This window comes from Osmerus mordax, chromosome 8, assembly GCF_038355195.1.
Source record: "Osmerus mordax isolate fOsmMor3 chromosome 8, fOsmMor3.pri, whole genome shotgun sequence".
Classification (NCBI taxonomy): Eukaryota; Metazoa; Chordata; class Actinopteri; order Osmeriformes; family Osmeridae; genus Osmerus; species Osmerus mordax.
In genome coordinates, this window is record NC_090057.1 from 13,789,541 (window position 1) to 13,802,128 (window position 12,588).

The following is a 12,588-nucleotide window of genomic DNA, read 5'->3' on the forward strand; positions in this document are numbered from 1 at the left end:
GCTGTCTGGCTGTGGTGGTCTTCTCGCTTGGCTAGCCTAGCTCCTGCAAGGCCTGCTGACCCCACAGTCATGCAAGCAGCTCACAATCAGCATTTCAGTCGTGGCTCCACTCTGCCTCCTCAGCACAGCGACCAGCCAGAGACCAGCTCCAGCTAATGGACAAACTGCTCCCCAAGCTCCCCTTACTGACAACAGAGCCTCGAGCTACAATACTGCAGGCTTAGGCTACTCATCTACCGTAGGCCTACTGGACAGTTTTCTAGATATGTGCTATTCTCAGGAGTAGACTCTGGTTGTAACCTCACCTACTGAGGATTGTGGATATTACGACGGTACTGCGGTGCTGTTGGTGTACTCACCCACTGACTGGGCCTTCTGTGTGGTGAGGTTGCGGGCACAGATGGCAGTGCCAGCCCCACAGCCAGTGTCTGGAGAGGAGTCACACAGCTTCAGAGAGTAGCTGACATTGTTGTCCAGGTCTATGGCCTCCCATTTGTAACTGCACCAACGGAAGACAAGACAGAGGATGCTTAAGATAACATGCAAACATTAAAATACCACAACAACATTTGAATGGACAGTGACTTGGCTGCTAATATACTGCATGACCTGCTATTGTATTGCTACGTATGCACAATAATATGTTATTAAATTGCATATTTTGCACATATTGCTTTACAAACAGATGATCAGCCTTTGTCCATATGTTTGCTAACGTTCTGCTTAAGACCATACAAAGGTGTTAAAACCACTTACAGTAGCTGTGACCAAAATTGATTGATTTCTCACTATTGTATTCATTGTTTGCTAGATAAATACCAGGTAGCTAACGTAGCTCCCCTAGCTAACTCTGCTGCGCCAGTCAACAGTAGTGCGAATGGAAACATGGAATACCACACTGATAAGGCACTTTGTAGCTATCTGTTTAACATCTGATTTTATTTCGTAACGTATCTTAGCTAATGTTATCTGTAGCTAGCCGATCGTCTAGGTGTCAAGCGAGATCTATAATCACCGAGAGGTACCCACCTGCAAAGATCCTGGTACCAAGGACTGACATCCGTGCCCGCTGCGCCACGGGGGAAAGATGAAACAATCGCCACGAGCCACACCAGAAACATTGTTGGTCTTTTCCATGGTGCTGCGTTGTCGTTATGTTTACACGGTGGGACCATCTTGTAGAGTATTTTGAAATAATAAGCTATCGCGCTGCGTCCGACATGATACAGCAAAGTCTCCACGGTTGTCTTCTGTTAGCTGAAGCAGGAACTGGCCGAATCACATGATCCACTCAACGCTTGATAGCAGGCATCACGTGGTGTGACCTTCTACACATGAGTCATGATTTTTTTTTAAGTCAGTGTTGCCAATTTTACGACTTTGTAGCTAGATTGAGCGATTTTTCACGTTTCCCATCTCATCTAGCGACTAATGGCAAATCTAACGACTTTGACCATCTCCGTTTTCGTTGTTGAGCAGCAGCAAAATAACCTTTAGCCGATTTGTGAATGACGTCACGTTTGCTACTGAAAACAGTATTTTAGGTGCTTGGGGTCTGGAGTCATCAGTATCATAATACGATAATATGTTGTCCTTTTGATGTGGGCGTAAGACATAAGCAATCAACAAGCTCTGTAAGAAAGTTCCACAAAGATCATTAAATGATCTTTTGTGATCATTTAAGAGATCTTGTATATCCAATGTCAGCTCGACAGCTCCTGTCAATATGGGGTAACCGCTTTGATCGTGTGCACAAAGCTCTCAAAGCCACCCTCTCATAACCCGAATAATCTATAATAATACCCGAAACTGTACGCTTACTGAAAATGAATTATTTTGCCACTGCAGACAAGGGAGAACAATAATGCATGTATCCGCCAGGTGGCCCTGTTCGTCAATGAAAAATACGTTTGTGTTTACAAGCGAACTAAACGTCACAGGGCTGGTTACTGCTCTCCAGTCTCCACCCTGGAATGCTGTACAGCTGGTAGAAAAATGGCTGCGGCGACCATGTCTGGGGCCGACGGCCACAGGATGGAGCAGAAGAAGTTCGAGTATTTCTCCTCGATGAACTCGATGGCTAGGAAAATAATGCTGGAACGGGAGAAGATCAAGGAGAGGTATGGTTCGGCATGGGATACAATGACTCAAAACGAGCAGGACGCCGCCATCGACAATGGAATGATGGACCCACACATCCGAGCGAGATACGCGATGCACAAAGTCGACCGAGAGGAGGTCATTTGCTATCCGAGGTTACTTATACAGACAGGACAAAAAATTGTCCATTTCGGAGAGGAGGTATGTTCTTCTGTTCTTCTGGTTATTTTGTCATTGTCGTTTTAAAATTCAAGCTAGGCCAGCTATCTAGGACACGCGTATGCAGTCGGATAGTAAACGTCACACCGGTCTGCCAAAACTAAAACGTCTATCGATATTTACTATTAAGTAAGTTACCGTAACCGACCGATCAACATTTGGTCAGTGTAGCTAAGTGGACACCGAATATATATTTTTGAATCATATCTAATAATCTTATGACCCATTTAAGTTTTCACAGCCCTGACGAAGGAACACGCACAGAGATGACTTCTAACTCCGTCTGTGTTTGTTTTCAGGACCTCACCTGGCAGGATGAGCACTCGGCCCCGTTCTCATGGGAGACCAAGGTGTGTGTGCAGCAACTCTGTCACTGTGATAGCCTAACGCCTCATATACATGGACAGTGTTCATTTGTTCTGGTAATGATCCAGACAAGAGCAGATACATTAACTATGCTTTTTTTTTTTTTTACATATGTTCACTCTTTCACTCTTTAATCTGTCCACTGCCCTTCAGAGCCAGCTGGACTTCAACATGACCAGTGCTCTCCCAGAGCAACCCGTATCTACCTCCTCCTCCTCCATCCAGGCCGACCCTAAGCCGGCCAAAGTGGCCCAAAGCAGCCAGCTAGCCAAGGGGACCCCGAGCGGCAAGCCATCCAACGGTGAGGGCCCAAGTCTGGGCAGCAGGCAAGAGGAGGAGTCCTCCTTTTGGAAGATCAGTGCGGAGCGCTCCAGGTTGGATGGGGAGAAGGCAAACTTCCTCACCCCCAGCCAGATCAAGTCCTTGGAGAAGGGCGAGAAGCCACTGCCCTCCTACCTGCGCCCCGAGACCCCTTCCTCCTCCTACCTGCGTTCGGAGACCCCCTCTCCCTCCCCAACCTCCAAGGAGCCAGAGGACCCTCCTCCACCGTCCAGGTCCAGCAAGCAGAGAGCCCCAAGGCCCCCCGCCCCCCCTCCTCCCATCCCTGTCGCCATCGCCGTGACCCCCGTCGCCATCAGCGCCGCCCCTAGCCCCGCCCCCGTCAGCGTGTCGTCGACGGTGGCCGGCTGGGAGCGCGCTCAGAGCACGCTGCCATCGGTTAGCAGCGCCCCCGAAGAGGTGTTTCTGCCGGGCGCCAAGACCCCCGCTCGCTCAGGCAGCGCGGCGCGAGACGGAGACAGGGTGGAGTCTCCTCCACTGGCCTCCAGCCCTACCTTTGCACAGGTTAGCGTCCGTTCACAAACATATACGCCCTTCAACCCCTGGGGGGGATAGGTATAGCTCAGTGGTTTGAGAATTTGACTGCCCCCAGAGGTTGTGGGTTCAGATCTACCTCGTGCTGTATGTCGCTTTATAGAAAGTGTCTGCGACACGAGAAAAATTGATGCCAAATGAAAAATAATTAGCCCTTCCTTTTATAATTATAATTAGCCCTTACACTAGTGACATGTTATGTGTTTTTTCTGACTTCAGTTCAATACGAGCAACAACATCCTGAAGACCGGGTTTGACTTCCTGGACAACTGGTAACGACCGGTAACGCCACACTGCTCGACGGGCCAGGCCGACAGCAGGTGCACCATCAGGATCCAGGCTCAGCTGGCCCGTGTGTCTGTCTCTCTTTATGCTGCCTGCTCGCACTCCTCTTATCACTCTGAAGGTGTTCAACGTCATATCCCTGTCATGTTATTCCAGATTAAATGAAGTGTCACTGACCGACTTGTTATTTTCGGCTCACTGCATCAAACTTTCCACTTAGGTTGACACACAACGTTGTCAAGGTCGATTAGCACGTTCGAAAGTCGACGTTTGTCCTCCGGCTTCACTTAAGTGTCGTAAAGGCATGAAAGCAGGTTAGGTTAGCTTGTTCAGGACGTTTCTTACGGCTGTGTGCTTGTGTTTCCCCTCCAACATAGTCGCTATCTCTTCCCTTCCAGTTTCCTGATTCTATCCATCCCTTATCCTGGTACTGAGACCTTCCACTCGTGCTATTATGACGTAGTGTACATGTAGGATGCTGCAGCCGTCTTGTCGGTGTGTTTAGATAAAGGAGCATGACCTAAGTGATTTGTACCACTCGCGTTATTTATCGATGACCATTTTACACGACTAGAGAGTACTATTTTACTGACTTTTGTATGTAGAGTATATTCATTGATTGTATCATATGCTATTATATTGCACTCATGCATTTTGCAAATCACAGATAAAAAGCTAATAAATGAAACTGAACTTGCAATTGTCCCTTTCTGTCTACTAAATACACACACTGCCACCTAAATATAGTCTAGAAATACAGTGTGGTCAATCCATTTAGTCGTGTCCAAAAATATTAGCAGCCTGGCACTTAAACTCCTCTCTTAAACATGAGTTGAAGTTCACAAAAATATTAGTTTTCTCAATGGCAATATTGCATAACATTTGTTTTGATTAAGTTAGTTGTAAGTAATAAGTTAGTAGTTAAAGTAAAAATATAGTTGCAAGCAACAGTGAAGTGGGTAACCCTCCTACAATAATGAGGTAGTAAGGAAGAGAATCAAAGATGATCCATCTGCTTTAAATAAAATTGCTTCTTCTATAAGATGACAACAAAATTATCAGGGATAGTGTTAAATCAACTTGTGGAATAAGGTAAGATTTATAAACATATGTCAGGTTTTCTTTTAAGTCAACTCCGAACCAAAGATATACATAATGCCAAACAAAATATTACAACAGATTGTATGGCTTTATTATATTATAATTTTCTACATCTTCTACTAAAGTAGTGTTAGGGTGCCAACAAGCTGCATGCATCTTAAAATGGTCAACATCTGCCTGTCCAAGCCACTGTGTAAAGTTATGTGAAGAGTTAGCCTGAGCCATGTTGAGTTGAGTTATGCAACACAGTCAGTCCTTCTGTCTACCCCACCCAGACATCCTAGACTCTGGTGGACTGCCGCTGTGGAAAGCAGGATTCCTGTGGCATTTGAACTGGCATCCTTCCAATGTACAGAAGCTTCCCTCTGTAAGGACACATTCACTCATTTCCTCTCTTAATTCACTCGCCGCAAACCCTGTGAAAACACTGGCAGTGATTTGTTTCCACAGCCCGAGACCTGACATGCCAGCCCAAAAAGACTGGGGGGGGGGGGGGGGGGGGGGGAGTATTAGTGAATGGGGATGTGTGTGTTTGTGTGTGTGCTCATAAAAGTGCCTAGCTAACACAAAGAGTGGAAGTGGGAGGTAAAGGAAAACAAAGAGCTTTCCTGTTGTTGGTGTAGCTCAGGACAAGTCAGAACGAGAGAGCGGGCAAGGAAAGAGAAGGAGAAAGAGAGGAGAGAGGCATAGGGACAGACAGGCAAGGAAGGTGAGGGAGACATTGAGGGAGGGCAAGTGCGAGAGAGGGAAACCGACATTGAAAATAGAAAGGGAGAGAGGGCAGAAGTGGCCAACACTTTGCACAGCCAGCCGAGTTATGAAGAGGATAATGGACTGTGTTGCGGTGGTTCTGTTCAGCGTCCTGTGTCTGATGAGCATTCCCAGCAGAGGTGAGCCAGACCCTGGCTCCACAGAAGCCTCTCCGGCCAACCCCGCGTCCATACAGGTGAGTGGACCAACCTAGAGACCCCTCTAGATAACACACAATTACACACACAACCTATACTGTAGATGGTATGACCTCCATAGGTCCCCATGCTAGTAAAACCATAAAGGGCCACAGAAGCATCTGATTGATTACCGGGGTAATGGACATAACTTAGTATTGAGTACATAAGGAACTGTTTAACTGTGTTGATTTTCGTAAGATGCAAAGTCTTTCCCCTGCAGTGGTGTATTCTGACACCCTGAGGGTGAGGCAGCCAAGCAAAAATTGTGTTAATATTAAAGACAATGGTGTCAACCATGGCTCATGATTAGATAGTGAAGCTTTTTACCAAGAGATGATTTCCAAATTGTTCGTGAATGCTAACGTTCTAAAGGTTCCACATGGTTCCGTTTGTGTCGTGTCTGTCAGAGGTCGGAAGCGGAGGAGAAACAGGTCAGGGGAGACGTGCCAAACAATTTTCCGGAACCTGAACCCACAAGCCCCCTCTCGGACTTTGAGAACACATACAATTACGTGTGTACGTATAACATACAAACGCAACATCTGACCCACAACCATATGGCCAGGAGAATTCTCTGTTATTTACCTCCTCTCTCCTTCTCCAGTGTCCAGGTTGGCAGCCATGGACCAGGCCATCCACAAACTAAATGTGGGCCACTACACTCTGGATATAAAGGTGACCCAGCTCTTGGATGGGGTGTCCCGGCTGGACGGCAGGATAGGAGACATGGAGGAACACATGCAGCAGGTCGTCCTTTACACCAAGGACAACCGCAAACAGATAGGCCGGCTTGAGGGTAGGTATTCTGAGGAAATACCACATCATTTAAATATGGGAAAATATAAATGTCAAAAATACCTTCATAAAAATGTTTTTTTTACTTGTATTGTAGCATTGAAATCATCCACACACCAATTTGTCACAGTAAAACTTTGCAATTTGACTCATTTTAGTAACTCCCAGTGCTCATTCCAACTCTATTCTCAACCCGCCTCTTGCGCTGTCCCAGGGTGTCAGAAAGGCCGTCGTGTCGGCCACAAGTGCTACCTGGTCTACCGCAGCTACGAGAACTACGCCGGCGCCAACGCAAAATGCCAGGAGCGTGGTGGGAGGATGGCAATGCCCAGAGACAGGAAAGAGCAGGAGGCACTTGCAGACTACGTCAAAAACTTCTTTCACCCCGGGAACTGGCCGGTCTGGTTGGGTATCAATGACCTACTCACCGAGGGACAATACCTGTTTGAGGACATGACGCGCGTCTCTTACTTTCAGTGGCGCAAGCACTTCTTATCTAGCCAGCCGGACGGAGGGAAGCGCGAGAATTGCGTGGCAATGTCGTCGGATGACGGCGACTGGTGGGACCACTACTGTGATAGAAACATGTACTACCTCTGTGAATTCGATGCCTAAGTGACACCCAAGCAGTCCAACCGCCATCTGAGTTATAGTGGATTGTCCACTCTTTCCTCCACTTTCTATCCTTCTGCTTCCACGATTTTCTGTGTGGTGTTGTATGGCCTAAACTGTAGACGAGTTTCATAGACATGGAATGGTTGAATGTACGACATATTCTCTGACAAACGTCGTGTTGGAGCAGATTGGCCCTTAAAGCCAAGACAATGCAAATAACCAGAACATGACTTTACACTTTCTATGAGCAGCTTTTCCAGAAGTGAGCCTCACATTTGTATGTAAATTCTGTTCTATGATTGGCAGGTCTCTGTCACAGATTCACACCCAGCCAATATGAGTTCAAGTATTGAGTAATTTGTGTACTGTGTACAGTAGAGTACTGTCATTCAATGATCAATTATTCACAGACATTGTAGGCTTCAACGATTCTAATGTTAAACAATAATACACAATTCTGTCAAAAAACAGAATGTTAAAATACTGTAAGCAGACTCGTAACGCACAATGTAAAAGCTCCATAAATAAATTATATTCAGTAAAATCAGTACACTGAATGCTGTTTTATTTTGATTCACTAAGAGATGTGAGCAAAGCAATAAAAAAAATCTACAAAAGCCTAAACCCAAATTATTTCAGTCATGTATGTCTAGTTTATTAAAGATGTGTGGTGATTTACATTCTCATAACATTGTTACATTACTACTACTGGATAACCTTATTATTACACAATCACTAATATACTAGTTCACAGTGGTCCTCACTCTCAAGGTGTCCTCTACACAAGTACACAATAACTTTCTATAGTGCACTGACTGCAGTCAACAGGAAAAGGGATTTCTCTTGGTAGGATATTAAAACAAGAACTTGAAGAGTGACCAGATAAAACACTGTCACACACAAGTGCTCCTGGGACCAGTTAGCATCACAGAAAGATTTTCCTTAAAATCCTTAAATCACGTGATTTAAAGACAGTATTTTTTTAATGAATCACATGAATTACAAGAGGTTAATTTCAATCTACACTTCAGGTCTACTCCCAGCGAACATGTATACCGTTCAGGAAGTGACATCACAACCCTGACACCACGGCAGGAAGAGCGGGTCGGCCCTCAGCTCCGGAGTTCTCATCGGACCTCGCCTCTTCATGACGTCATGAGTGGGGGGCGTGTCGTCATCTACAGGAGACTGAGGGCTGCTCTTCTTCTGTGGTGTCAGTGTCATCTACAAGGACCCTGGACTTCAAATCATTCCCTTGGCCCTAGAGGAAGGTGGTGGGTTAGGTTAGTAGCGGCTGGTGGCTGGAAAAGGTTAGGGTATGGAAGATGTTGGGTATTGGGCTAGGTGAAGTTAATCAAAGGCTGGGTGTTGGGCTGGGTCAGAGATTGGCCAGCCAGGCTAGGTTAGTGAATGCAAGGGCTAAGGGCTTGACTTGGGCCTGTGGGCTTATCCAGAGATGGTGGAGGAGCCTGTACCAGTAATATCCTGCAGCAAGTCCCCCAGCGCTGGTCTGTCTCTGGGGGTCATACAAGGATGAGACCGCAACACCTTCCCTCCCTGGTCCAGAACAAAGTCGCCCCCCATCTGGTAACAGACAAGACAGACAGACACATGGTTGGTCCAATCACAGAGCTTCCTGGCGAGAGAGGAGCTGGTATGAGTGTGGTTCAACGTTGGGGGAGACATTTCCTCCAGAAGGTCGTACCTGGTAGAGGTCCCCCAACAGATGGAAAGGGATCTCGGGGAAGCCCCGATTTGCAGCCGGGTACTCTCCGCACTGCAGCAGACTGCTGAACTTTAGCACCTTGGCGTAGGAGGAGCCCAAACCGAATGCTTTGTAGATCTAGCGAACGCAAGCCAAGGAGCACATTGTGAGGTGAACAGCAGATGAGAAGCACAGTGTTGTGTCATGCAGCCTGCCTGTGTGTGTGTCCGTCCCCACACCAAATGAGTCCATTTGAATATGTAAATATGTGTATCTGTGGGTACGTTTCTGTATCTGTGTGTACATGTGACCTTTCTCTCAGGGTCCAGCAGCATGTCGTAAGAGCAGCCTGTCTGTTCCAGCCACATCTTAGCCCCCTCTTGAGCGCCAAAGGAGACCACCAGAACACGCACCGACCCGGCATCCAGGAGATCCTGCATGGTGCACGCACACACACACACAGAGTCAGTTACATACACACACAGACAGACACGAGAGCCAGTTACATGCATGTGGGTCAGTCACTCACAGGTACACACACACACACACAGAACAGGGTCAGTCACACACACGTGCATACAAACACACAGCTGATAGGCGACGTGGAACTCTGATAACAAAACCTGATTGGTCTCCATCTGTGCCAGGTGGTCTCGTCACGGAAGTCATCCAAGGTGTCGGATCAGAACCAGCAGCAGGTTCTCTCCTTTCCCAAAGTACCTACCCAGAGACACACTCCTAGAACACACACACAACTATGAGAGTATGTCATACATTCGTTCAGAAGTCTCACCGTCAGAAATACAGTCAGTCTAATCCCAGATGAAAGAGGGCCAGCCAGTTAGCTAGTCACAGATGTCAGTTAGGCAGACAGACAGACAGGCAGACAAACAGAGATACAGTTAGGCAGGCAGACAGCTAAGCAGACAGATGGAGAGACAGACAGTTACGCAGACAGACAGGCAGACAAACAGAGATACAGTTAGGCAGGCAGACAGCTAAGCAGACAGATGGAGAGACAGACAGTTACGCAGACAGACAGAGTTGGTGGGGTTCCGCAGACTTACTCTCCAGTCCTGGCATCGGTGAGGGGTGTGTCTGCACCCAGACTGTCCACGGTGGGCCCTCTGCTTAGCTGTCTGTCTGTGGCCTGCAGGTCTACATCCAGACGCTCCAGAAACTCATCCCACTCCGTCTGCAGGAATTACAACTCTGTAATTACACATCAACTGCACTCTCGAGATACAGCTTAAGGCACAATAACAACCAAAACCACAGAAGGGAACAAACCAGTGTGTAAGGACCTATTATTTTTGCCTACACACAAATACAATGTAAACCCATGTCTACAAATATGAGTGACCACAGAAACATTAGTTGAAACCACAGGGATAATAACAAGTCTGTGTGCGGCGCTAACCAATCATGTCTGAGGAATGTTAGTGTGTAGCAGAGGTGGTTTGGGACAGGGCTTCGACTGTGTGCATCATGACTAAACGAACCTCCAACTTCAGTAGGTCCTCCATGCGATCCCGGACACTCTCATGGCTGATACAGAGGGAGGGAGAAGGATCAGTTATGTAAACACTGTGCTGCAATACACATGAATGAGCCTAATGTAGAACTTGAAACTTTCCCAGGACCCTGTGCATGGCCCTTGGGATTTCCAGTATGTTCTCTGGCTTCTACTCACTGGAAAAACTTCTGCAAAACAGCGTCTGCTTCAGACTTTGTTGTGACTCCAATGCTGTTAGATATACAAAAGAGATGAAAGTTGACCGGAGTACTAAACGTTTGAATGAATTCAGACAATCATTTATCCCTTCAGTGCGCACCTGTTGTAGAGATCTGCACCAGCAGTCATCAGGCCAAACAAAGTGGTGATTTTATTGGGAACATAATCCTGTACAGACGCTGTGGGAACAAAGCAGCATTATCAGTGATGGCTAGGGCATGTGAGAGCTTAGTGCTGCCTTGCACAACGCCACATGCCAGCATTAATCTCCAATTTGCAATACTATAGTTTGAGAGTGTCGAACTAATTGCTGATGATTCTAGAATAAGGATCAACTGGATGGTAAACACAGTTTCAAACGCTGGTGTTAAATACATAGTCAACTACTTTACTTACATTAGTGACTTTTAGATTTCGAGCTTGTGTCAATTTAAGAGACTTCCTGAGGCTAGCGGATCTTTGATTGTGTCAGAGGTTGCTAGAACAGTTGGGTAATTGCTACATGCTACAGAAGCTAACGCGCTAGTCAACTTTAGGCTACTTCACTCTACCTTCAGCCTCTTGCTTTCCATTCTCCAGAAGCACCCTTCCGAGGTTGATGAGCAGAGACAGAGAGCACGTCACATCATCCAAGCTGACGTCCTCTTTCTCCATGCCTGTCCTTCTTTCTCTTCCCCAGCTCCAGCACTGGATTACACTGGGAACCTGCTTTTACAGATGTGAGAAGCACCATGTGACCAAAAATGCTCAACAGCGATATCTGGTGGTTAACATACAGAAACTGGAATGGGGGAGGGGGGGGGGGGGGGAGAGGGAGGAGTCAGAGTGGGAGGAGTCAGAGAGGGAGGAGTCAGAGGAACATTTCAAACTAATCACTACTCCCAGATCTTGTGATGTGAAAGTATACTATAAGTCATCTCTATAATGCTCGGAACGTGGTCTAGGCAAATTGCAGCAAATGTACATTCCATTTCACTATCATTTTAACATTTTTTTTAAAGCTGAGTTTGAATTAGTGTCATGTCAGAATGTCCTCATTTCACCTTTGTAGGTTTGACATAAGTTATTCTGAATCTAGAGTCTCGTCCGTGTTGTAATGTTTTATGCTTGTCTCTTGCAAACAGAGAAAGAGAAGAAAGTTGGTTTCTGGAACAGTTCCGGCAGTATTTTCAGAAAAATTCTGATTGAGTTTGCAGAGGCAGTGGAGAAACTCAACAAGCCTACCGTGTCTGACGTCCCAGAACTTTATCAAAAATCTGCGTTTACATCTTACCCAATGTCCCTGCGCACTTCAGATGTCCTCAACCAGCAGGTGAAGCCAGAGAGTCTGTCTAGGCTTTTGTTGAGGCTTTAGATCAGAGTCAGGGAGGTCACCCTGAACTGAATGAACCCAGAGCCCTATGGCTCTGGATGAACCTAACGTCCGTCCAGTGTCAACTCAGCTCTTCAAAGTTCATCCTGAATGAGTATGCCTACGTCTGTTGATTGTCAATGATGAAACAGCAAATGTTCATCTGTTTTTTATGTTTTCACCTCAAAGTGCACCAGATTGATGCATTTAACTGTTAAAACTGTTTTATTTCTCCCATAGGCGTAACCTTGTGCCCCCCTAGAATGTTTAGAGGTCAGAATCATAGTACTGGAGAGAGGTCCAATATACTTTCACCACTTTTTTTGCAATATCCCACTAATAACAGCTTCATCTCATTTATAGCAAACCCACAATATTTGTTGGTATGATTTCATTTCATTCCGCTAACGTCAATTTGCCTCAAGTCAAACATTTGATTCTGCAGGGCTTCCACCACTTGGTGCCTTTGAGTAAGCCAATCAAACGCTTGACT

At 46.4% G+C, this 12,588-nt stretch overlaps 4 protein-coding genes across 5 annotated transcripts in view; 2 read left to right on the top strand and 2 right to left on the bottom strand.

The window, feature by feature from the left end:
• igf2r (insulin-like growth factor 2 receptor) overlaps nt 1-1,175 on the bottom strand; it is a 28,471-nt gene extending 27,296 nt beyond the window's left edge. The window contains exons 1-2 of the mRNA XM_067241383.1: nt 1,030-1,175; nt 360-499 (exon numbers count right to left, since the gene is read on the bottom strand). Coding sequence (XP_067097484.1) covers nt 360-499; nt 1,030-1,175 — 286 coding nt within the window. The remainder of the gene's footprint in view (nt 1-359; nt 500-1,029) is intronic.
• Nucleotides 1,176-1,957: 782 nt separating this feature from the next.
• c8h1orf198 (chromosome 8 C1orf198 homolog) lies at nt 1,958-4,019 on the top strand. Its single transcript, XM_067241945.1, has 4 exons — nt 1,958-2,301; nt 2,619-2,669; nt 2,839-3,528; nt 3,778-4,019. The coding sequence occupies exons 1-4, from the start codon at nt 1,996-1,998 to the stop codon at nt 3,832-3,834; spliced, it is 1,104 nt and encodes a 367-aa protein (XP_067098046.1). The 5' UTR covers nt 1,958-1,995; the 3' UTR covers nt 3,835-4,019.
• A 1,600-nt stretch (nt 4,020-5,619) lies between these two features.
• On the top strand, nt 5,620-7,798 carry clec11a (C-type lectin domain containing 11A). The gene is made up of 4 exons (XM_067242311.1): nt 5,620-5,890; nt 6,302-6,410; nt 6,499-6,690; nt 6,904-7,798. Exons 1-4 carry the CDS (start codon nt 5,762-5,764, stop codon nt 7,302-7,304), a joined length of 831 nt encoding a protein of 276 aa, XP_067098412.1. The 5' UTR covers nt 5,620-5,761; the 3' UTR covers nt 7,305-7,798.
• A 47-nt stretch (nt 7,799-7,845) lies between these two features.
• On the bottom strand, nt 7,846-11,473 carry selenol (selenoprotein L). 2 transcript variants are annotated; one of them, XM_067242310.1, is made up of 10 exons: nt 11,296-11,473; nt 10,845-10,923; nt 10,703-10,756; nt 10,512-10,557; nt 10,077-10,204; nt 9,633-9,747; nt 9,321-9,443; nt 9,010-9,147; nt 8,780-8,888; nt 7,846-8,565 (listed from the first exon to the last, which is right to left on the bottom strand). In XM_067242310.1, exons 1-10 carry the CDS (start codon nt 11,396-11,398, stop codon nt 8,552-8,554), a joined length of 909 nt encoding a protein of 302 aa, XP_067098411.1. In that variant the 5' UTR covers nt 11,399-11,473; the 3' UTR covers nt 7,846-8,551. The 2 variants fall into 2 exon arrangements, with proteins under 2 accessions (XP_067098411.1, XP_067098410.1); XM_067242309.1 differs by having other exon boundaries at nt 7,846-8,888.
• Nucleotides 11,474-12,588: the final 1,115 nt, after the last annotated feature.